The following is a 24,729-nucleotide window of genomic DNA, read 5'->3' as shown; positions in this document are numbered from 1 at the left end:
TAATAATAATTCATTGTTGACCAATTACACTAACTACGAATTTTTGTTTTATCAATGATTCAACAAAGTTTGACTTTTATTTTTATTTTTAACAACTTAATAAGACGGAGTATATGTTTACAGATAAGCGTACTAAGAGCCCCGTGCATCGCACGGACTTTCCAACTAGTATCAATATAAAATTGTAAAACCTTATCTATACATGCCTTTGCAAAAATTTGCACGGGTTCTAAGCTAGTTTGGGGTAGATTAGAATTCTACTCCGTAAAAAAAAAAAAAAAAAAAAAAGAGCGTATGTATTCATTCACCCCCTCGTAAAAATATACTCGTATTATACAGTAAAAAGTAAACAAAACCAGAGCTCCCATTAAAAAACCTCCATTGCTCCGGATCTCTCACTTCTGTGATCAACGCATTCATCACTAAATTCAACAACTCAAAACCCTAAATTTCTCAAGAAATTAATGCGACAAACACTAGATTCAACACAGGTATCACTTATTTTCTTCTCCATTGTTCTTCTTTAAATCTTTCGTCAACTTATGATGCAATTCTCTACTTTTTTTTTGATTAATCGTTTTTTTGGGGGTTAATTTTCGCATTATGATGCAATTATTGGTTTATTTGATTGATAGAAATTGTAGAGAAGATGTCTGTTCCTCGATCAATGGATAAATCAAGTACTCTTGAGTACATTAACCAGATGTTTCCTACAGGTATCTTTTTCTTGCTATACTCAATTTTATTGATTTTCGTTTCCTCAAATCGTCTCGCGATTTCGAGGTTCTTATCTTTTTTTTTTTTTTTTTTTTTTTTTTTCTTTGATTCGTTTAGCTTGCTGTTAATGTGATATTAGTTCATTTAATGTGAGAGATTGTAGAAAAGGCTTTTATTGATTTAGCTATTCTTTGATTATACTACTTTACTTTATTTATATTGAATCGTAATCCCTCGGAATTTGTTAGCAGTGCTTTAGGACTTAGGCTTATCGGATTATATAATTTTAGAATGTTGAATTATGTTTGGTTCTAAGCATGTTGAGTTGTTCCTTACGAAATTCTGGAGCTATGTTGTTGATGTCGGATTGGTCTCTTTTTATTGATTATTTGACTGATGTGAAATTCAGAGGCATCCTTATCTGGTGTTGAACCACTTATGCAAAAGATACATGGTGAGATTCGACGCGTGGATGCTTCGATATTAGCAGCTGTTAGACAGCAGGTAATTCTCACAACAAGCATTTTATGATTTCTTAAGTTCTTGAGAATGTTGTATCTATGCTTTTTGTTATTTATGTTCTAGGTCGAAATAGTTAGCTACATTGGCTTTTTGCACAAGGATTTAAGGTTGTGAGTGGGATGGTGGGTCTCATAATGGAAATGGAACAATCATAGTGAATAGGCCAAAACAAAATATGGGGCATTTCTTGAGAATGGGAGGGAGTATCGTGTATTCTTTTGAGTGAAATCACGATTGCATTTTTAACCTTTTGGGGGAAGGAGTAATGCTACTGATTACTCCATTTTATATTACTGTTGAAGGTGCGTTGATGTAGAGTTAATAATATCAGAGGCAAATGTAGGTTATGGTTAGAAATTGCTTTTAAGGCGGTGATGGAAAAGTGAGTGTCTAGAGAGCACAAGACTAATGTTGGGGAAGGACTGAAGGAGGGTTAAAGACACTAAGGTGGAAGGTCGAGTGACTCGAGTCAAATTGGAAGTAAATATATATAGGCATGAGCTTATCATGGTTGTTGGTCTGTAAAATCAAAAACCATATTGAATTAATAGCCTGTTCCCAAAGGTAGATGAAATAGGTAGATGCAAATGCTTCCAAGGTCAAGTACGCATTTTTGACTTGAAATTGGATTTAGGAAAGCAAATGTTACGGAGTATTATTTAGTCTATTTAATGATCAGAATAGCACTTTTGAGATTGCAATAATTGCACTTCCACTCAAAAAATGTGGCTGATTCCGCCTCTGCCGGGGAGGCCAACGTATCGATGTCTGCACAAGAGACAAGACTAAACTGAGATTAATTAGAGAGAGAGGCAACTCATAAGCTTGAAGGGAACAGCTGAAAAATGCTTAGTGGTTCATATGTATTTTCGTGTCCTAGTCGCGATCGGGCCCATAGGATACAACAGTGGAGAAAGACGCGAAGTAGCTTTCAGAAAGTCTGGAGACATTAAGGAGATAGATGAAATAACCAAACATCCATGGAAGTAAAAATGATTGGCAATGCGTTAGAGACATGTAAGAAAAGGTTTACTTTTGTTCCCCTCCCTTTTTTCTTTATATGGTTTGCTAATCGGTTCTCCAGCATAGGATTCACACACGTGTATATCATTCACAACTTGAGTCACTTTAAGCATTATCCATGTGGTAAAATTTAAGGATGCGGCAATATGTTTCTGTGGAGGCCGCTTCTACTGCACAGGATTTGTCACCCACTCAAATTTTATGCTGGCAAAGAAGTTTGCCTCCCAGGAGTTGAATCTTGATTTGTGTTGGTGAAGATTTTTAGTGGGTAACTTGAGTATAATTTTGTTGAAAAGATGGAGAATATGGAACACCTAAGGACAATGTAGTCATTTAGATGAAGATGATGCAAGTATGCGACCCTGAAAGTGGATGTTAAATTAGTGACTCCTTTCTTTATGATCTATATTGCATCTTTCTCTCTTATTTGCTATGACTGGTATCTTTTGTTTCATACAGGAAGCACCTCTCTCCACAGCCTTATGACCACCTTCTGAATCTAACTGTCTTCATTATTATTTCATGTTCTAAATACTAGAAGTAACTTCATGTTATGGGTTCTGAATTTGATGGTTAACTTCTTGTAATTTAGAGTAATTCAGGTACTAAAGCTAAAGAAGATCTTGCTGCAGCTACTCACGCAGTGGAGGTTCGTAAACCAAATTTATTAATGCTGTTTACCTTGTTTTTTAGCTCATTAAATGTTTGCTTGGTAAAGCTCTAAATGTTTGTGATTTTTTTTTTCGTTAGTCATTGCTTTTATTTTATTTTTCGGCATTGCAATTTCCAATATGTATTCAATTAATCAATTAGTTACACTTCAACAGGAACTCATGTACAAGATACGTGAAATTAAAACCAAGGCGGAGCAGAGCGAGACCATGGTTCAGGAGATTTGTCGTGACATAAAGAAGCTGGATTTTGCAAAGAAGCACATAACAACTACTATTACAGCTCTGCATCGTCTTACCATGTTAGGTTGGTTTCTGATGTCTTTTTTTTTTGGGTTTTTCTACACGGTATCCTCGTATTTTTTTGAATTCTGCATGCCACCCCTTGTTTTTTACAAACATCACTTGTACTCCTAAAGATAGTAAATAGTTTTTTAAAATATCCAAACTACTAAAAATCGAATTTTTAAACAGTTTTTGTTATGAAAATATGTTTCCGCTTGAGTAAACGATATTTATGTTAATGTTTTGACAAATTATTGTTAAAAAATCAATAGATAATGCATAAACTAAACATTTAAAAGAGGCGGATTAGAGTATTAAGGGTGTTTGAAGAAGTTTTCATTAAGTTTAGGGGTACCACTGATTTTTATGAAAAACAAGGGGTACCATGTTACATTTGAAAAAAAAACAGGAGGGCACCACATAGGAAAACCCTTTTTTTTAGTCCTATATGAATATATCATATGATGCAAGATGGTAATTCCTACATTCTTAAGGATTGTTGGTCTGCCATTTTAGAGGTTGACTGTCGTGTGTGTGAAATCTTAAAACACATGTTCTGTTTTTATGGGGCACTATTATGCACTCGTGCATCTCAAGGCCATAATTTGAGTTCTTTTGACTTAAGTCTTTAGTTGTGCTCACTTAATGAAAGTGTGGAGAGATGTACTTTCAAGGAGGAACGAAGCGTTTTTTTAATATGATAAATTTCATAAAACGTGGTGTGGCCTTATGTGTCACTATTCCCTTATTATGCAGAAGGTTATTCTCGCATATATGTTGTATGGTGGTGCATACTTTACGGGAGAGAACTTTTAGACCTATTGGAGACATTTATTGAAATTCATGCGGAGAATATTGCCAATATAGTTCTCTTCCACTATATATTTTCAGATAGATTTGCATGCTTTTCTGTAGGGTTTAATTGTTGTTACATGTTACTCCTACAGTAGTGTCATTTATTTAAGTTGCGATAAATATCTTAGAATGTGGGGACTGGGGACTTCTTCTTTTTCTTTTGGGATTTTCTACATAGTAACCTTGTGTTTTTCTTTTCATTTCTACATGGTACCCCTCGTTTTTGACAAACATCACTAGTACCCCTAAATTTTGTAAATTGTTCATAAAATACCCAAACTACTCTGAGTGTTTTAACAGTTAAATTTAAATACGTAAATAAGTTTAAGATTGAGTAAACGGTATTTGTGATAATGGGTTGACAAATGACAAATTATCGCCAAAAAATCAATAGCAGGTGCATAAACCAAACATTGAAAAAAAGGGCATTAGAGCATTTAGGGTATTTTAGAATTCAAAAAAACACGAGGGTATTACGTGGAAGAACCCTTTTTTTATGCTCCTTTTGAGCTGAGAAGCTAATATCAAATTTGTCACTGGTTTCGCAGTGTCCGCTGTTGAACAACTTCAAGTGATGGCTTCGAAAAGGCAATATAAAGAGGTTGCTGCTCAATTGGAGGTATTTAGTTGCCAAAGGCAATTATATATATTTTTTCGTGTTAGCTGCTGTAGATTAAATATTTTTTATTTGTACTCCGTATTTATTAAACTTGAGTCTCTGACTCAATGGTGTTCGACTTTTAAATTTGGCTTGTCTATTTCACACTGTTTGAGGGTTTTATTTTTAAAAATTTCCTTCCCTTTAATATTACACAATTATTCTTATACATCCCTTTTTCTTTACGTTGTTGTATATCAGGCTATTAGCTTCTTTATGTGTTTCAACAAAGGGAAAAGGTTTCGTACATGTGACCACTTTACCACGATAAGAGCCTTTGAGGCACCATGGTAATCTTATTGTTTTTGTTGTTGTGTATCAGGCTGTTAATCAGTTGTGTGGTCATTTTGAAGCCTATAGAGATGTTCCCAAAATAACAGAGTTGCGTGAAAAATTCAAGAACATTAAACAGATCCTGAAGTCTCATGTATTCTCTGACTTTTCAAGGTTTGAGGCTCTTTCTTTGTAACATTTCTTGGTATCTGTATCTTTAATTAGTTTTAATTTGTAAAGTCATAATAATGATGATGATAATATCGTTAGCAGAAGACAATTGTTTTTCCCCGAGTACTGTTCAAATGGAATGTATGCTCAGTTGTGCTCTTGTATGCGTCATGTATATATATTTTTGCGCTTTGATTGAATATCTATTGCTAGAAGGGGAGCCTTGGCGCACCGGTTAAGGTGTTGCTTTGTGACCGTGAGGTCACGGGTTCAAGTCCTTGGAGCGGCCTCTTGCCAAAATGGCAAGGGAAGGCTTGCCCCAATTACACCCTTGTGGTGGGACCCTTCCCCGGACCCTCGCCTAGCGGGGACGCCATCGTGCACCGGCTGTTTAGGTGTGGTAACACCTATTTCAGAATAATATTCAAGGGTCACATAATTTAGTTTTTGTACTGAGCCTGGGTACATGATTTTTATTTCCTCATCATTAATTTTTGAAACCTCAGCTTGGGTACAGGAAGAGAAACTGAAGACAGTAAATTACTGCAGCAGCTATCAGATGCTTGTTTAGTAGTTGATGCATTGGAACCCTCCGTGCGTGAAGAATTAGTGAAGAATTTCTGCAATAGGGAGCTTACTTCTTACAGACAAATTTTTGAAGGAGCGGGTTTGTATCCTTTTCCTTGTCTGCTTTATTAATCTTTGCATCATATGGCTGTTAATTGAACTTTTGCTTTAACTACCGAATATCAGTCAATAAAGCTTCTTCGTTTCTAATTGTCTTCCCCCCCTGTCACTGTGTAATAGAACTCGCAAAGCTCGATAAAACAGAAAGGAGATATGCATGGATCAAGCGTCGTTTAAGAACAAATGATGAGATATGGAAGATTTTTCCTTCTTCTTGGCGTGTTCCTTATTTACTTTGCATCCAATTTTGCAAGCTGACAAGGTATTTCTTTTTCTGGAGTCTTACGGGATCAAGGAAATACAAGCAGTAGCTTTTGTAAAGTAGTTTAAATGACTTGTCAGTCATCACAAGCAGCACAACGTCAGCGATACCCAGATGTCTCTAATGAAGCTATTTGTTGTGGACTGAATCCTGCAACCTTTACCCCTTTGTCCAAACTAGCAGGCCCCTTCATAATGAATTCTGTAGATTATTTTTATTACACAATGACTTAAAGCTTAAGCAGTTTCATGAGCCGATGTACTCAATTCCCTTACACTCGAAGTCTAAAGAAGAATGAAAAATTGGCGTTATAGGAAATGAAAATCAGCTGCTGTTATGCAACCTCTTATAGGGATGGGAAGCCTAGTGGGTGGAATTGCTATAGTAAATGTATTGGCGTTAATAGGAAATGAAAATCAGCGTCAGTTGTGCAACCTTGTATAGGGATGGGAAGGTAAATGGAATGGCTACGGTAAATGTAGTTCACTGTACATGTGCTTGTGCTTTTTGCTGTGAACTATTTATTGGCAGTCAAAGAAGTTGCTACTGCTTGTGAAACAGCTTTCTCATTTCGATTTTGCAGAGAGATGTCTTTTTTACTGATGTGACTCTTAAATTAAGATTGTTTACAACCTTTTTGTCCCCATTCTTTTTGTTCCTTAAACTAGAGACTTTAAATAGAGTGCCTATGATGGAAGGTTATGAAATGAATCATGATCTTTTGCGTGCTGGAATGATTTTTTTGCCCGTGTCTTCCATCATTGCAGAACACAGCTTGAGGATATACTTGGTAATATGAAGGAAAAACCAGATGTAGGGACTTTACTAATGGTACGTGGCACATGTTTAGTTTGTTTGTCAGGCTTTATTTATTTTTTATTTTTTTTCCGGGCATCGTATGGCTTTATTCTTTGTCGTTGTTTGGGTATGTTTTAACTTCCAGTTTCTGTCTCAAATTGTGACCAGCATCCTACAATCCACAAATACACTGAGGTTAACTAAGACTTTGTTTTCATCACTCAAAATTCCCCCTTGTTTTTGTTATCAACCATTCTTTCTCAAAATTTTATAGGCGCTTCAGCGAACTTTAGAGTTTGAAGAAGAATTGGCGGAGAAGTTTGGAGGGAGTACAATTAGAGAATCTGGGAATGATGCTGATGATGCAGATAAAGGAGACAATACGACCCAGACTGTGTCAGATATAAAGAAAAAATATGAGAAGAAGCTTGCTGCAAACCAAGGCAGTGGAAGCGAAGTATGCTTTAAATTTTCGGATGGTTTATAATTTTGGTGAAGTTTACTTGACCTAGCACATTATGCTGATGTTCTTCATTTGTTACTTACAGGAAAGAGATACCCAGAAAGATTATTCAGTTCCTGGAGATGGGGTAACTACTTTCATCCTCCTTTTATTTTTTTATTCTGTTCCATAGTTTTGGTGATAAAAAATTAGAGTTAATTAATGGGGTTATGATGTCTCAATTTCTAGCTATGTCCTGATTTCAGTCTTACCCTTGTCCTCAACACCTCCTTCCTTCTCCAGTCTCTTCCTCTCACATTTTTTCAATTAATATTTGATAATTAATTTTTAGACCTAAAAGTCTACAACCTAATAATTATCTTTCTGAAAACTAACAGTACCGGAGTACTCAACCTAAATATGTTCTCGTCGCTCGGATACATTGCGGGTGGGTTAGTCCCAGTGGAGGAGTCAGGATTTCACATTATAGGAGACGAGATGATGTGAATCGCAAGCGGAAGTCTTGACTTGTACTTAGCAAATAGACGAAGGACCCGAATGCACTAGGTGCAACCCGATCAATCCGTATATTCGTAGTGAGTTTTGAATGAAAAAGAAAGGATATTTGTCGTAGCTAGACCTATAGCTACGCCAATGGGTGAATTGTTTGATACTCGTCAAACAATCCGACTCAAACTTAGGATCACGTCCCTCGTTCAAGCAAGGTGCGAAATCGCGTTTCGACCTCTTAAGCCAAACCACTCGTGTAACAACACAAGAAGATAAGACAAGTTTTAGAGAATACTCTCAAGTTTTTTTCTTCAAATTGGATGATGAACAAATGAGGGCTACAAGCCTTTATATAGGCCGAAATTCCTTGGTGCCCAAGGCTAGCTTTTAATGCTTTGTGGTGAGTTCTAGGCTATGTGGAAGAACTAGGTAAGACTAAGCCAAAAACTAGGTAAGACTTTTGTAAAAACTAGGCTATGACAAAAACTAGGTGAGCTTTATTCAATGCCCTTGGACTAGCCCATTTTCGAGGTTGGACCTTGCTCCACACGGTTCTAATGCTCCCATTGGCGGGTGATCATGCATTTTTCTCGACTATTATTCGAACCGATCCATGCTTGGTGAACCGGGTTGCCTTGGTCGCTTGTTTCGAGAATTATTTCATCGAGGTGATTCGTATTCACATCAATCCCTCCTCCTTTGAAAGGAATTGTCCTCACCCCGCAATCCCATTATCCTCGATGTAAGGAGAGAGATCACCCACATTGAAAGTGGCGTGGACACCGTAGTCCCCTGGGAGTTCGACCTTGTAGGCATTGTCTCCATACTTCGAAATCACCTTGTAAGGACCTTCTCGCGCGCGCATGAGTTTGTTCTTTCGTTTGCCCGGGAATCGTTCTTTCCTTAGATGCACCCAAACCAAATCTCCTTCCTTGAAAATCCTTGGTGGGCGGGTTTTGTTGGCTCTTTGCTTGTATACCTCATTGACGGACTCAATTCTGGAGCGAACCTGCTCATGTAGTTTAATCATGGATTTTACCTTTTCTTCCGCGCTTTTGTGTACTAGCTCGCCCTCGGGTAAGGGAATGAGATCGAGTGGTAGATAGGGATTTACGCCATACACGATCTCAAAAGGAGAGTGCTTCGTTGCGTATGATGGAGACCTGTTGTAGGCAAACTCGGCATGAGCGAGTTTTAGATCCCAATCCTTCTGAGTTTTGTTCACGAGGCCACGTAGTAATACCCCAAGAGTGCGGTTTGTCACTTCCGTTTGACCATCGGTTTGAGGATGGTGAGAGGTACTAAATAACAGTTTGGTAATTGGTACCCACCTTCTTCCACAGAGTATTCCAAAAATAGCTTAAGAACCTTGAGTCACGATCGGAGACTATCGTCCTTGGGACTCCATGAAGGCAGAGTATTTCTCGAAAGTATAAGTCGGCTACGTTGTTAGCGTCATCCCTTTGGGTTCGTGGTAGAGCAACAATAAAATCCATGGACACGTCTTCCCATGGCCTGTTAGGAATCGGTAAGGGCGTGTACTCCCCTGGCTTGAAGGTATTCTTTGCAACGTGACAAGTGACACACTTACGAATCACATCTTGCACGTCCTTCAGCATTCGAGGCCAATAGACATGCTCCTTAAGGACCTCCATAGTCTTAGTGACACCAAAATGCCCACCAAGTCCTCCCCCATGAGCTTCTCGTATCAATAACTCCCGGACTTGAAGCTTGGGTACACACAACTGATTTCCCTTGAAAAGAAATCCATCTCGAATTATGAACTCGCCTCGGGGTCCTGTTTGGCTCATCCTAAACATTTCACCAAAGTCGGGATCAGTTTCATAGTAATCTTTCAAGGTCTCGAATCCAAGCAGGCGAACATCAAGCACGTTTAGCAAAGAGTAGCGTCGGGAAAGAGCGTCGGCCACCACATTGCTTTTTCCATCCTTATATTTCGAAGAGAAATGAAAGGATTGAAGAAATTCAACCCATTTGGCATGTCTTAAGCTCGCCTTCATGCGGCCCATTGATGTATTTTAAGGATTCATGGTCTGAATGTAGAATGAAGTGATTTGGGCGAAGATAGTGGCTCCAATGGTTGAGTGCTCTCACTATGGCGTAGAACTCCTTGTCATATGTGCAATATTTGAGTCGAGCTCCACTTAGCTTTTCGGAAAAATAAGCAATGGGTCGTTTTCCTTGGACCAACACAGCTCCAATTCCAACACCGCTCGCATCATACTCTACCTCGAAGGGTTGAGTAAAATCGAAGTGCTAGTACCGGTGCTTCACGAGCCGTTGGATAATCGTCTCGAAAGCCCTTTGAGCGACCTCGGTCCATACAAATGTTCCCTTTTTTAAACACTCGGTGATGGGACTTGTGATGGTGCTGAAATCTTTTATGAATCTTCGGTAGAATGAAGCAAGTCCTTGGAAAGACCGAACCTCGGTGACGGACTTAGGCGTAGGCCATGACTTAATGGCCTCGATCTTTGATTGGTCCACTGAAACTCCATCTTTGGAAACCACATAGCCGAGAAATATGACACTCTCGACCAAGAATGAACATTTCTCCTTCTTTCCATATAGCTTTTGTCCTCGGAGAGTTTCGAACACTTCGCGAAGGTGTTTGAAGTGATCTTCTTTGCTTTGATCGTAAACCAAGATATCATCCAAATAAACAACCACAAATTTTCCCAAGAATGGTTTGAGTACCTCGTTCATGAGCCGCATGAAAGTACTCGGAGCGTTAGTTAACCCGAACGGCATGACGATCCATTCGTACAACCCATGTTTGGTCTTGAACGCGGTTTTCCATTCGTCACCTTCCCGCATTCGTATCTGATGATAGCCACTCCTCAGGTTGATCTTAGAAAAGATCTCGGAGCCATGCAACTCATCAAGCATGTCATCAAGTCTTGGAATCGGGAAACGGTACTTGATAGTTATGTTGTTCACGGCTCGACTATCGATGCACATCCGCCAACTCCCATCCTTTTTCGGGACAAGAAGAGTAGGAACGGCACATGGGCTCATGCTTTCACGAACGTAGCCTCGTTCCATTAGCTCCTCGATTTGGCGCCGCAACTCCTCGGTCCGTGTTGGGTTGCATCGATAGGTCGCCTTGTTAGGCAACGCACTCCGGGAATGAGATCGATTTGATGTTCGATCCCGCGGATAGGCGGCAATCCTGGTGGTAAGTCTTCAGGGAAAACGTCCTCGAATTCCTTTAAGAGCGCCGCTAGCTGGGCATCCTTGATTTCAACTTTTGGTGCCTCGTTGACCACCATAAGATAGACACAACCACCTTCCTTTAAGACTTCACCAATTTCTTGCTCACTTGCAAACATGGTCATGCTTGCGGTCTTCCTCTCGTGGGGTGACCAAAGAACGGACAAAGACTGGTGCCATCGGTCTTAGGACAAGCTTCTTACCCTTGTCGACCAATTCATATTCGTTGCTTCGGCCGCGGTGTATGACATTGCGATCGAATTGCCATGGACGCCCCAAGAGTACGTGGCATGCATCCATTGGCACTACGTCACACAGGATATTGTCGTCATAGGAACCCATTGTTAACGCCACTTTGACTTGTTTGGTGACCTTCACCTTGTTCCCGTCATCAAGCCAATGTAACACATATGGTTTGGGATGAGGTATGGTATCCAATCCTAACTTGTCCACCATCTTTGTAGAAGCAACGTTGGTACAACTCCCTCCATCGATGATTAGGCTACACCACTTGTCCTTCACTTGACATTTGGTGTGAAAAATCTGGTTCCTTTGTTCTGCCTCAATTGGTGTGGATTGAGTCTGCAAAGCACGAAGGACCAAAGCACAATCATAGTTAGGAGCATCATAAGTTTCGATATCTCTATCGTTCCCCTCCTCTTCTCTTTCTTCGAAGTTGAACACATCACCCAATCGTTCTTCTTCATCATACAACTCGTCTCGAACGGCAATAGCTTCTCTTAGTGCAATGTTTCTCTTATTTGGGCATGCGTTAAAAAATGACCAAACCCTTGGCATTTGAAACATCGTACTCTAGATAAACTTGTCTCTTTAGGAACGGGTATCTTGGGAGCGGACTCAGGGGTGGAAATCTTCTTAGGTGTAGTCTCAACTGTACGACTATACGACTACTCGGACTTCCCCTTGAGTATCCTTCGTTCCTCCAGCTTCGACCACCCTCACCATGAGTTGGAGTGAGCTTGGCCTTTCCTTGGGCTTCCACCTTGAGACATAGATTACACAAGGAATCGAAGTCAGCGTAAGATTGTAATTCAGCGTAAGATTGTAATTCAACTGAATTGGCTATGTTACGATTTAGTCCACGAAGGAATCGAGCCATCTTCAAGTCTTCACTTTCCTCTATTCCTCCTATCACAGTAAGATTTTCAAACTCATTTATGTAATCTGAGACACTACTCCTCTCTTGAGTCAACTCGGCAATCTTGCGATACGTTGTGAGTCTATACGTGGCTGGGACGTATCTCTTGCGTAGCTTTCTTTTGAGAGATTCCCAAGAGGATATCTTTTCCTTTCCCCGCCCGGCACGTTTTACCTTAAAGCCTTCATACCACAGGGAGGCTCCACGACTTAGTCGTAGAATGGCGTACTTGCAACACTTTTCGTCATCCAGGTCTTTGAACTCGAACATCCGTTCAATCTTCCTCTCCCATTCGAGGTAATCCTCGGGATCCGTGCCTCCCACAAACTCGGGTAGTTCACTTACTTTGAATTCTTCTCGACTTTGTTCTCCTCGACGTGGTGTTCCGTTCACACCAATTTCCGAAAGGTTTTGTAGTGCTTCTATAAGATTTTGAAGGAGATTAGGATTGTTGGGATCCAATTTTTTTTTTTTTTTGTGTTGATGAATAGTACCGTGAACAGTAACTTTTTTTTTTGTCTCTTTTTTTTTTTTTTTTTTTTGCGAAGAAATCAAGACCCTTGGATCGTCTTGATTAGTGGAAATCAAGAGCCGAAGCTCTGATACCACATTTGATGTGAATCGCAAGCGGAAGTCTTGACTTGTACTTAGCAAATAGACGAAGGACCCGAATGCACTAGGTGCAACCCGATCAATCCGTATATTCGTAGTGAGTTTTGAATGAAAAAGAAAGGATATTTGTCGTAGCTAGACCTATAGCTACGCCAATGGGTGAATTGTTTGATACTCGTCAAACAATCCGACTCAAACTTAGGATCACGTCCCTCGTTCAAGCAAGGTGCGAAATCGCGTTTCGACCTCTTAAGCCAAACCACTCGTGTAACAACACAAGAAGATAAGACAAGTTTTAGAGAATACTCTCAAGTTTTTTTCTTCAAATTGGATGATGAACAAATGAGGGCTACAAGCCTTTATATAGGCCGAAATTCCTTGGTGCCCAAGGCTAGCTTTTAATGCTTTGTGGTGAGTTCTAGGCTATGTGGAAGAACTAGGTAAGACTAAGCCAAAAACTAGGTAAGACTTTTGTAAAAACTAGGCTATGACAAAAACTAGGTGAGCTTTATTCAATGCCCTTGGACTAGCCCATTTTCGAGGTTGGACCTTGCTCCACACGGTTCTAATGCTCCCATTGGCGGGTGATCATGCATTTTTCTCGACTATTATTCGAACCGATCCATGCTTGGTGAACCGGGTTGCCTTGGTCGCTTGTTTCGAGAATTATTTCATCGAGGTGATTCGTATTCACATCACGAGAAATTCCAGCGGGGGAGAAGTACTAATAATGAGTAAATTAGAAAATAAATAAATAAAAAATTTCAACGAAAAACTTCAATTTTTCATTTTAAGTGGGAAAGACCTCCCCTACTTGGCTCCGCCACTGGCTTAATCTGGGTGGCTGTGATAGTGATGACGTGGTTATAGTGAGTTTTTTTTTCCAACTGACATCACTGGAGTATGTTACATTTTCGACTATGGAAATTATGCAACAAGGGATAGGCCTCACCCCAAGGCTCCAAGAAGCCAAATTGCTTTGGTGCATCTCACGCTTTTTAAAACCTCGCTGCGGGATCAATAGAGATAATTTTCTTGTAGTTTCTGTTATAAAGATTCAGACAATGCTCTAAAGGTCTGTAGTGGGAAACCAAGGTGAGTGCCCTAAGAGTATTTTAGGAAGGACACTTGAATAAGATGTTGCAAAGCCTCAAATCCGACATCAGCAATAAGCCTATAAGGGACTTTGAGAGAGTGAGATATCAGTTTTCCTTTATTTAATTTTTGTAAGCCTGTGCTGTGTCTGAATTGTTATGACTGCTTGTCTGCTTGCGCATGTTTCCTATGTCGTCGTTCAATAATATGGTTTTTTTTTTGTCTTAAGGAGGATTATCTGCCATATTAAATCCTTCCTGTTAACCAATTTGGTTATCATTTTTTTTTAATATTTGACGTGTACCTGATAAAGTTGAGTTGGTATTTTTGTAGTTCAACTTCCGAGGGATTATATCATCTTGCTTTGAGCCTCATCTGAATATTTACGTTGAATTAGAGGAAAAAACATTGATGGAGCATTTAGAGAAACTTGTTCAGGTACCTCTTGGTATATATGGGTCCTGACTCCTTCATTCTATCTAGTATATAGCGTGTGTATAGTAATCTGGTTGTCTTGATTTCAGGAAGAAACGTGGGCTATTGAAGAAGGAAGTCAGACTAACATCTTATCCAGTAGCATGCAGGTAGACACCTTTTGCTCATGTTTGTTCTTGTTAGCATACTGTCGTACCTAGTAGCAAATTATATTATTTTGCACTACGATTATTTGAACTAGTGAAATATAAGTAGGATAATTTAGTAACAATACAGTTTAAAATGTAAACATATAGTGGTCTAAGTCTGTATTTCTAGCAGGAAAGTTGTAGAATAATCTGGGGCACTGGAGTCATGTAGCTTTTGATATTAGATTCTATCTGCCCCGGACCTCCAAGATGCACTAATCTTTGATATTTAGTTTCAGGAAAAACCTTTTAGAGGTGAACTGATTAAGTTAGCATTGTTGTAAAATCCAGGTCTTTCTTATAATCAGGCGAAGCTTGAAGCGGTGCAGTGCCTTGACAAAGAATCAAACACTCTTCAATTTATTCAAGGTTGGTGTTGGTATACTCAGCTTTATGTTATGGTAGTGCGAGTGCAGAAGTACAAGAATCAGTTTTTTGTGCGGAAGACTATTCAATAAGGGTCTAAGCTACGTTTATGTTTGATGAAAAAGACAAAACATTATTAATTTTAACCTGAACTTTGAGAAATACTCTCGAATAGTACTATCAACCTTGCTTAAATGAAACTGTGGCATAAGGCCTTTATTTATACTAAGCAACTAATTACTTTGATCCGTTGTCAACGAGGAAAACAAAACAAAGCCGTAAACAATGCTAACATCAATAAAAACAACAATGCTACTCCAATGGTTCTGTGGCTCCCGCGAATTGCGGTGTAGGGAAGAGAGAGAGAGAGAGAGAGAGGGGGGGGGGTCGGATGTACGCAGCCTTACCATCGTGTTAGGAACACAAAGAGGTTGTTTTTGAAAGACCCAAGATGGAAATTGTGTCAAGAACTGCATCACAGGACTGGTACTTTACAATATTGAAGCACAACCTTTTTAGTGAGCAATTTTACTTTATTCCGTCATAACTGAAAAATATCATAAATAAGCTAGGGACAGAATTAGAACTTGTTGAATCCAGGTAGCCTGCGTTGATTGTGACAGCTCAACATCAAACACGTGTATCTCACATGTAAGAACTTCATTTCCAGTTAGGTTCACTCTAAAATTCCAAATATTTTGAGAGATATGCCTTATCAAAGTTGACCGATCACCCATGAACACTGAAATACTCGTGTCCCCTTTTTCGGGTGTAAAAATCGCACTTCTAATTCAACTAGGAGAACGAGTGTATGATTCTATTCCAAATGTTACAGGAATATGTCTACTCTCTTCTTTTGCCCAAGGTAGTCCACGTCTAATTTTGGAGGGAGGCATCAGTTATACCTCGAAGTGACCTATCATAAAATCATCTTTGCTAATACGATTAATGGCGGAGTAGACATGCACACTCCTTGTTCAAGTAGGTTTAAAACTAGCGCGTGTCCAAATTAGAGTAGGAGTAAGTCTTGTATGCTTCTCCTTGGTTAATGGTAGTGTGCATGTCCTTAATCCTAGTTGGAGTGGAAATCATGCACAATCCTAATTGGCGAGGAGCATGTCTATAATTCTACTGTCAGTAGGAATGGGTCTACTGTGTCTTCGTTTTCACAAAAGTAAAAAAGCTACATCCAATGTGAGAGTGGCATTACTCATGCCTCCAACTGACCTATCGCAAGATCAATTATTTTTGCTAGTTAGATCTATGGATGTATATATATATATATATATATATATATATATATATATATATAGAGTAAAGATCATTTGAGTCCTCCTCACTTTTCTGGACTAAAATTACATTCTCCTGGACTAAAATAACAAATTCATTGGACTGAAATTACACTTATATGGACTAAAATAACACTTTTTGTTGTTAAAATAACACTCTTAAAATGCTAAAATGACAATAACTTGTGATAAAATGACAAAAATTCAAAATATTATTCGTTAAAATCAATCGGAAAAGATTGAAGTTAAACTTGTAAAACGCTAAATTCTCGAAAATATTTCTTAAAATTACACTTTTTGCCGTTAGAATTACACTCGTAAAATCCTAAAATGTCGAAAACTTGTCTCGAAAAAAAAAAACGAAAAAAACGAAACAGTCGAAAACTTGTCTCGAAAAAAAAAACGAAAAAAATCGAAACTGGAAAAATGTTAACAAAATTTTCATAAACTTTGAAGTATAAGACAAAATATGGTGTTAATTGTGTATGATAATGAATTAGTGAATGTATTATTAAAACTAGAGAGAGAAGTGAATTCATTAGTGTTAAGTGTGTTTTTTGTTTTCAATCTCAACCTTCCACCATGCATGATCCAAGGGTTGTGGGAAGGACTTATGGACTCAAAAAAAAAAAGGGACTTAGAAGAACTTTGCTCTCTATATATATATATATATATATATATATATATATATATATATATATATATATATATAAATACTTGTATATTCTGCAACAAAACACCTTAATGTCACTCCCTCTGACCCAAAAAGGTTAATAACATTTCCATTATGGTTTATTCCAAAACAAATAATCGACTATTGACAATAACTGAAATTGCTTTAATGCTCATACTGTCCTCAACCGAAAGAAGCAAATTGAAAGGGTCAAACAGGACGCACATGAATATTTGATATAGTGGCTTGTATGTCACTTGCTTTATTTCGATAAAAATGAACCATAATTTGAAGTGAACCAAATTTTTTGGTATGGAGAGAGTATCAAATATTCATGTGCTTCCTGTTTTACCCTTTCAATTTGCTTCTTTCGGTTGAGGACAGTATGAGCATTAAAGCAATTTCAGTTATCAGAGTATTAGTTATGAGGTAACAAGAGAGTGATTTTCATGATCTCAATTGAATGTTATTTTTTAAAAACCCTTCAAGTTTCTTTGGCCTTCACACTCAGTTTTTACTGCTTGTTTTTAGCTTTCCTTTATTCTTAAGAACAATTGGTTGTTCATCTGGTAATTAGGGAGAGTTGCACTTCCTGAAAGCCTTGTCACACTTTCAATGGGAATATGTGCATTATGAGGATAAAATGATCACTGTACTACAAGACAAAAGGAGAAGTACATGCTGAATGATGACTTTTATAATTTCTTTTTTACTTTTAGTTTCTTCGTACAGGCTTAGATATCTTTTCCCTAGGATCATCACTTTCCGAGTGGGTAAGCCTCTTGTTTAGTGTACTAGTCGTAAGATTAATTATGCATTCCTTGCTTTATATCGAGTGCTGACTCTAATTGCTTGGTAAACCTTAGGATGCCATAAAATGTAATCAGACAAAGGAAAGAGAATAGTGAAGTTACATGTTAAGTGGTTGCCTGATCGTAAAAAATGTGACATTACATGCCTAATGATGATAAAAACGAAGAGCCTTACTGATATTGTCATGATTTATGCTGCTAGGTATTTCAAAAAATGCTTAAAGCATATGCAACAAAGCTATTTAGCAGACTACCAAAAGGTGGGACAGGAATTGTAGCAGCTGCCACTGGAATGGATGGGCAAATTAAGGTCTCATCAACATATTTTTGATTCAAATTCATTTCATTTTTTTGTCATGTTGTAAGTATATTTACCCTTTTTAATTGTATTATCTGATTTATCTCCCCTTCTTGTTTCTTGAATTAGACGTCGGAGAAAGATGAGAGGATGATTTGCTATATTGTAAATACAGCGGAATACTGTCATAAAACGGTGAGTTTCCTTCTAATCCAATCAGTTTTAAATAGATCCTCTTTTTCCTTTCATCTTTAGTGGTGATAGAATCTGGTTGGATTTGCTTCAAATTGGTTAAAGACCGGTAGTGGATAAATGTTTTAGATTGACTGCTTCTGCCTAGTCTTATTTTGCATCTTCAAAAGAATTCACTCATGGAGTTATTCTGTACATTTTGTGGTTAGGAAGTTGGATATCTCAATCTTGTTTCTATTTGTTATACAATAGATATATTGGAACGTGATTCTATGAAGTGACACTTTTCAAAAATATGACAAATATGCTTTAGTTGGTAACTATAAGATAAAATGTCTGAAGGCCGGTATATGTGTTAACATGTCCGCAGCTTCTGATATGATACAAGCATTGAGCGGGCAGCCAGCTAAAAGAGGAGTTTTTGTTAGCATTTTGTTAGGCTTGTGTGTCTAGTTCATGTTGATGTGCTGACTCCTAACACAGTACGTAATACGTGATATCCTTGCCTTCTTCTGTTGAAAGATAGATATAAATTTTCTTGGTATTTAGCTTCATTGTCATCTCTCTCTTCCTATCATCATTAGTCATTTTAGCTAGACTATGCCACGTTTTGTTGAGGCTTTATGCTGCTATCTTATCTTTTTGCATTTTTTTTCCTGTACCACTTAAATGTCCAAGGGTTACAATTTTGCTGCTTCTATCTTTATCTTCTAAATAAATAGTTTATGGTTGGTTTTATTAGAGTAATACCAATACCAATTCCATGTCTTTTGGTGAATTAAGTATGGCGTAGTTGTAAAGTTAAAATTGACTTCTATAAATGAGGTCTTAACCTAGTGGTGAATACTTGATATTGTTGAATTGGGTACATTATAGGCTCGAGCGGACCTGAATGTGTTCTTGTAATGCCAAATACTTTGTGGCTTTACATAGGACATGTAGGGTTGCATGAATGGAGCTTGAAAGATGGTTCCTTAGGGTTACCAGCAGTGGCGGACCAACGTGGGTTCCCGTGGGGGCACGTGCCCCTTTCCCAAAAAAAATAAAAAAAAATATTGTCGTTCAGCATGTCCCCTGGCTTAACGTAAAAAAAAAAAAAAGAACATGTACATAACAGTATATCTAATAAGCATGTAATTGTTAGTGTCCTAGTGGTTTGAGTCTTGTATTCATCACAGTAGATCCGGGTTCGAGTCTTGGCAGCAGCATTTTTATTTATTTTTAGTTCAAAATAGAAATAAGGAAGATGAAGTGTTTGAAATTTTGAATAACCACTCCATTTGCTCTAAAGTCTACCATATAGGAAATTAGAAATTTATTTAAGCTATTGCAATACCCATCAATCAATTTGTATTGTATTTTTTTTTAAACTATAGAGAATTTTAATTACTTATCAACTATACTAAACTTTATTACTATTCCCACAAACCCCAAATTTTATTAAGGAGAATATAAGAAACTAAAATTTATTTAAACTGTATTTCAAAGATATCAATTTGAGTGGTATTTTTCTAAATAAAGGTAGTTTTAATCATGAGGTACCAATTGGAGATAGAAATTTTTAAAATAGAAGCAAAAGTACACCATCGAAAAATTGGAATTTTTTTCTTCACAATTTTGGATTAATACGATTTAAGAAATGTGGCCTCTCTTGGAGAACAATATGATAAGCGGAAAACATGGCCAAAAGAAAAATTTGTGCCCTCACACCTTGAAAATCCTAGGTCTGCCACTGGTTACCAGTACTGCTGACTAGTTAAAGCCGCTGGTTATTCTTGATGCGTTTTATCATTGATTTAGTTTGCTAATTTTCTGTTTGGTTTACATAATATCCTTTGGCCTCAGTTCATTACAATTTAGCTTGGCTGTCTGAAATACTCTTAAACATCTCTTTCTTGAAATTGCATGCTTTACGCCCTTTCTTTCTTACCATAGGCTGGTGAATTGGCGGAAAATATATCGAAGATAATTGATCCCCTGTTTGCAGACAGAGTTGATATGTCAGAAGTGCAGGTAACTTACCATTTATCAGTAATTTTTATGTAAATTTACGACATATCGTTAATGATTTGTAGGACCTTTGCTTGTGTTGTCTATTTAAATCTTCCAATCATGCAGGACGAGTATTCAGCAGTCATCACAAAATCATTGATAACTTTGGTGCATGGATTGGAAACCAAATTTGATACTGAAATGGCTGCAATGTCACGTGTTCCCTGGGCAACACTGGAAAGTGTAGGCGACCAATCAGAGTAAGCTGCATATTGGTTTAGACATGAAACTGATATGACTATGGTTAAGTAAAATTCACAGTTGAATTTTTAATGTTTGCAGGTATGTTAATGTAATAAATACAATCCTAACGAGTAGTATTCCTGTTCTTGGGAGTCTTCTGTCTTCTATTTACTTCCAGTTTTTCCTTGACAAGGTATTTGAGAAGAACATACATCTCCTTTATACTCCGTTGGCCTTATTATCCATTTTTCATGCACTTTTTGCTTTGTTCTTTTGTGGAATCTTCGTCATTGCCGACACAATATTCATATGGGTCATGTTTTGAGGGGTAAGGCTTCGACATCCTATTCCTTTATCCCGCCATAGGCGGAAGTCTTTGCAGCGCTGGGGTAATTTTGTTTTTGTTGGATCTTGCTTTGTGAAAACTTAGGACTCTTGTGTTGTAGTTAGATGTGCATGTTCGGAGATGTCTGGTACAGTTAACTCTGATATTTTCCATGTTGATGATTATTCATGGTATATTATACACTCTAAATATTGAAATTATTTTCTATTGAATATTAGTTGATGTGATACTTCATGCGGTAACCGTGTACACTACTGACAATGGTCTTAACATTCGATTGTGCTCTTTTTTGTGATGCCAATATTGTATTCTTTAAAGGAACTTCTGTGCAGTTCGTATTGCTGAACTAATCAAATACCTTTAATGTCTTGCAGCTTGCGTCATCTCTTGGCCCACGCTTTTATCTCAACATTTTCAAGTGCAAACAGATTTCAGAGACTGGAGCGCAACAGGTAACTTATATATTGTATGTGCACACATGTATAGTATTTTCCTGGGTGCCCTGCCAAAGGAGTCCCGTGGCTACATTTGCAGAACAATGTATCCTAGATTGCACTATTTCGCAGCCCTGCGATTATGTAATCTGGGCAGACGTGGGTGGCTGTTATTAACCATCTTTTAGTTTACCTCTGTATTTTCACTTCCATTGCCAATGGAGCTAAAGATTCGCTATTCCTTGGCATTGGAGTATATGGAAGAAAGCAAAATGCTCATTATACTGTTTGTGGCTTTGTGCTTCTTATATTGTGGAGTAGCAGTCATATAACATACTCCTTGAATCCTTGACATGATTTTTTATGGGAAAAGCTTGCGTATATTCAGCTCAATTATAGGCGGGAGATATGTTACTTAGCAATGCCATTTCTATTCAGATGCTCTTGGACACCCAAGCTGTGAAAACGATTCTTTTGGAGGTTCCTTCGCTTGCTAAACAAGTGAGTTGTTGATGTTAGAATTTCCCTTCCCTTTATGCGTTCTGATTGTTTCTACGTTACTTTTGTGCTCAGCTTTCTGCTTGTTAAGTTGTCTTGAGTTGGTCGTCTGGGTAAATTATCTCTTATAACCAGTTTGTAGATTTGGAAAGACGCATATAAAGATTTTCCATTACCTGTATTATTGTCTGGAATAAAAATTTAGGGACCAGTTGATTCAGGGATTTAGGGAAGATAAAGGGGGTCATGCCATGTTCTCTTTGATTGGTTTTGTTCACTCTATTTAAAGTCTCTTCTTCACCACCACCAGAACCCACAGTATTTTGAAAAACATATACAATCAACTAGTACCGGGGAGTATGCGTTTTCTAGGGATCGAAGAAAATATGGCGTTGAAGAGGATAGTGTGGAAGGAAATAGCCGGGTAGATGATTTGAGTGTGGTTTCTCTTTGGTTTATGATTTGAGTATTATTACTGCGTTTTTCCTCCTCTAGAATACCTATTTTGCTTATTAGTATGACTGTTTTGCTTTAATCTCCTTTGCTATCATTTTGAATATTATTGATTTTTTTTTTCCCCATAAATTATCCTTGTACTCATTTTTCATGTAATCGTCTGTTTGTTATGTACTATTATGATTATTATTATTTATGTTTTTACGTATATACTTATTTTTCAACTTTTTTTAGGGAAAAAAAAGTTTTAAGCATTTTTATGATTTTATGATCCTTTGTATATATAGAATACTTTTTATGATTAGTATTATTATTATTATTTTTGTAAGGCATTTTTATTTTTCTCTTTTTTTGTTCTCATTGTTTTATCTATTATTGATGGTGATGATTCATATTAGCTAGCGCTAGTTATCCCTAAATCATTTTGTGACTAAGGCTTTGTCATTTCGTAATCTGCATCTTTGTGTGTGTGTGTTTAGACAACTGGAGCTACTAGCTACTCTAAATTTGTTAGCCGTGAGATGAGCAAAGCTGAAGCGCTTTTGAAGGTAACTGAATGTGTTTTTGACTCACTGATGAGTAATCTGGTGTTCTGTTGTCGGCTGATAATCTGTTATTACCAGGTTATACTATCCCCTATGGATTCCGTAGCAGATACATATCGTGCTCTATTGCCGGAGGGTACTCCATCGGAATTTCAGCGAATTCTGGAGCTCAAGGTATTTTTTGGCCCTTTTTTTTTTCGTTTTGAACTGTACATTGATTTGGCTTTGAGAGTTCTGTGCTAAATTCTAGTGTCATGCCCGTGTTTAGGTTTGTCTTTTGATCAGGAGCATTTGTTTTGCATTCTCCCTTAAACATAGTAATACCAACCTAATTTTGGTCATATTTATCCTCACTCCTTAATTTACTAGCTGCCTCTGAAATTTGAATGCATCGTAATTAAGGAAACGTTGGAAGTAGTATTGGAACTATCTTTCAATTAGTGAATACACCTAGAGACTAAGAGGCGAAGACCATGTTTGTGAGTTCACATCAGTATGTAATTAATAACCTTTCCCATTCTTTGAAATTGCCTCATTTGCTTGCGGCACAAAGATTTAAGAGAGCAAATGGGGTAGAGAATTGATGAAGGTATGAGATGAATGATGGTCAATAAAATGGGACAATGGGTTATAAGATTTTACAATTTGTGTGTCAAAAATTCATTTCAAATCCAAATTTTGTCAACCTTAGAGATGAGACAGTTCCATTGAATTGGATACAAAATTAGTGAAGAGGATTACACATACCAAACAAGCTCCAAGAGCTAAGCTTTATTGGTAAAGCAGCTCTCTGTCACGGCGCTGGTTGGTCATTCATGGATCCCACTCATAAGTCTCGCTCTTCTTATTTGTTTTACGACATCCAGACCTTCTGCTGTAGGCATTTTTTTTAGCATATTTCAGTACCATGTGCTCTATAATTTATTTTATTATTCCCTTTACAATTTTACTCGTCTTGCATCAATTCTTGGAACGTTGGATGTCTACAATTCTGTACTTGATAGCGAAGTGTCATCCAGCATGTTATTCGCCTGAATAAAAGAACTTTTAGCAGCTACGTTTTATTGGGGTATTTGGCTAAATAACATGCAGTTCTACAATGGCTCTAATGTTAAACTTTCGAACATAAATAACATGAATTTGCAATGTGGTTCTTGTTCTAGTTAATTCAGATCTTAGTTCTCATCTTTGAGGCAAAAGCTTATTGTGACTTTACAAATGAGCATTTCTTACCACTCCATCAAGCAGATGCTATATGCATTTTGTGGACTTGAAATTTGACATTAGTTGCAAAAATATTCGAATAAGCAGGGCCTCAAAAAGGCAGATCAACAGACCATACTGGACGACTTCAACAAACATGGGTCAAGCATCAAGCAACCATCAATGCCGGCTCCATCTTCAGTACCCGTGGCCCCCACCGCACCTGGGCCAACTGCTGTCATCAATCCAGCATCGTCCTCTGTCACTGCTTCTGGGGAGGACGTGCTTGCTAGAGCAGCCGCGTTAGGCCGTGGAGCAGCTACGACAGGTTTCAAGAGGTTCCTTGCCTTAACTGAAGCTGCTAAAGACAGAAAGGATGGCCCATTTAGAAAGCTCTTTAATTCCTAATCGTAAGGATCTCTTATAACTACACAACTCATCTCTTTCGTTACTGATTAAGTAAATAACCATTCATATTTTTTCACCAAAGTTTTGCTTAGTGTTTATTTTTAATATCAAGCTCTCTTTTTTTTCTTCAAGTTGTGCTCAACTCAAGTTGTTCTCTCATATTTTTTCGTTACAAAACTAGGTTTTATCATAGGCTAGTACTAAACTTTGCTATGACATTTCTTCGAGAAAGCTTCATAAAAGCTTTCGAAGTTATACTACTGTATAACTGTATTTGAGGTGATATCAAGTGCTTTTTTTGTGGAACAAAACAGAGACAACTTATTCCACTATAACGGTTAGAACCGATATCTGATTCCATGGTTCATACTTCATAC

At 37.7% G+C, this 24,729-nt stretch overlaps 1 protein-coding gene across 1 annotated transcript; it reads left to right on the top strand.

Annotated features, from left to right (window-relative positions):
* The first annotated feature begins 306 nt into the window (after positions 1 to 306).
* Positions 307 to 24,660, top strand: LOC141647939 (vacuolar protein sorting-associated protein 53 A). The gene is made up of 25 exons (XM_074456315.1): positions 307 to 491; positions 636 to 716; positions 1,127 to 1,221; positions 2,855 to 2,911; positions 3,090 to 3,240; positions 4,622 to 4,692; positions 5,054 to 5,178; positions 5,682 to 5,842; positions 5,983 to 6,124; positions 6,892 to 6,955; positions 7,197 to 7,379; positions 7,471 to 7,512; positions 14,308 to 14,412; positions 14,499 to 14,558; positions 14,889 to 14,966; positions 17,940 to 18,047; positions 18,165 to 18,230; positions 20,163 to 20,240; positions 20,346 to 20,479; positions 20,562 to 20,655; positions 21,183 to 21,260; positions 21,681 to 21,743; positions 22,676 to 22,744; positions 22,820 to 22,915; positions 24,053 to 24,660. The coding sequence occupies exons 2-25, from the start codon at positions 650 to 652 to the stop codon at positions 24,350 to 24,352; spliced, it is 2,487 nt and encodes an 828-aa protein (XP_074312416.1). The 5' UTR covers positions 307 to 491; positions 636 to 649; the 3' UTR covers positions 24,353 to 24,660.
* Positions 24,661 to 24,729: the final 69 nt, after the last annotated feature.

This window comes from Silene latifolia, chromosome 3 (assembly GCF_048544455.1).
Source record: "Silene latifolia isolate original U9 population chromosome 3, ASM4854445v1, whole genome shotgun sequence".
NCBI lineage: Eukaryota > Viridiplantae > Streptophyta > Magnoliopsida > Caryophyllales > Caryophyllaceae > Silene > Silene latifolia.
The sequence above is the reverse complement of the archived record's forward strand: the minus strand, read 5'-3'. Positions and strand labels throughout refer to the sequence as shown.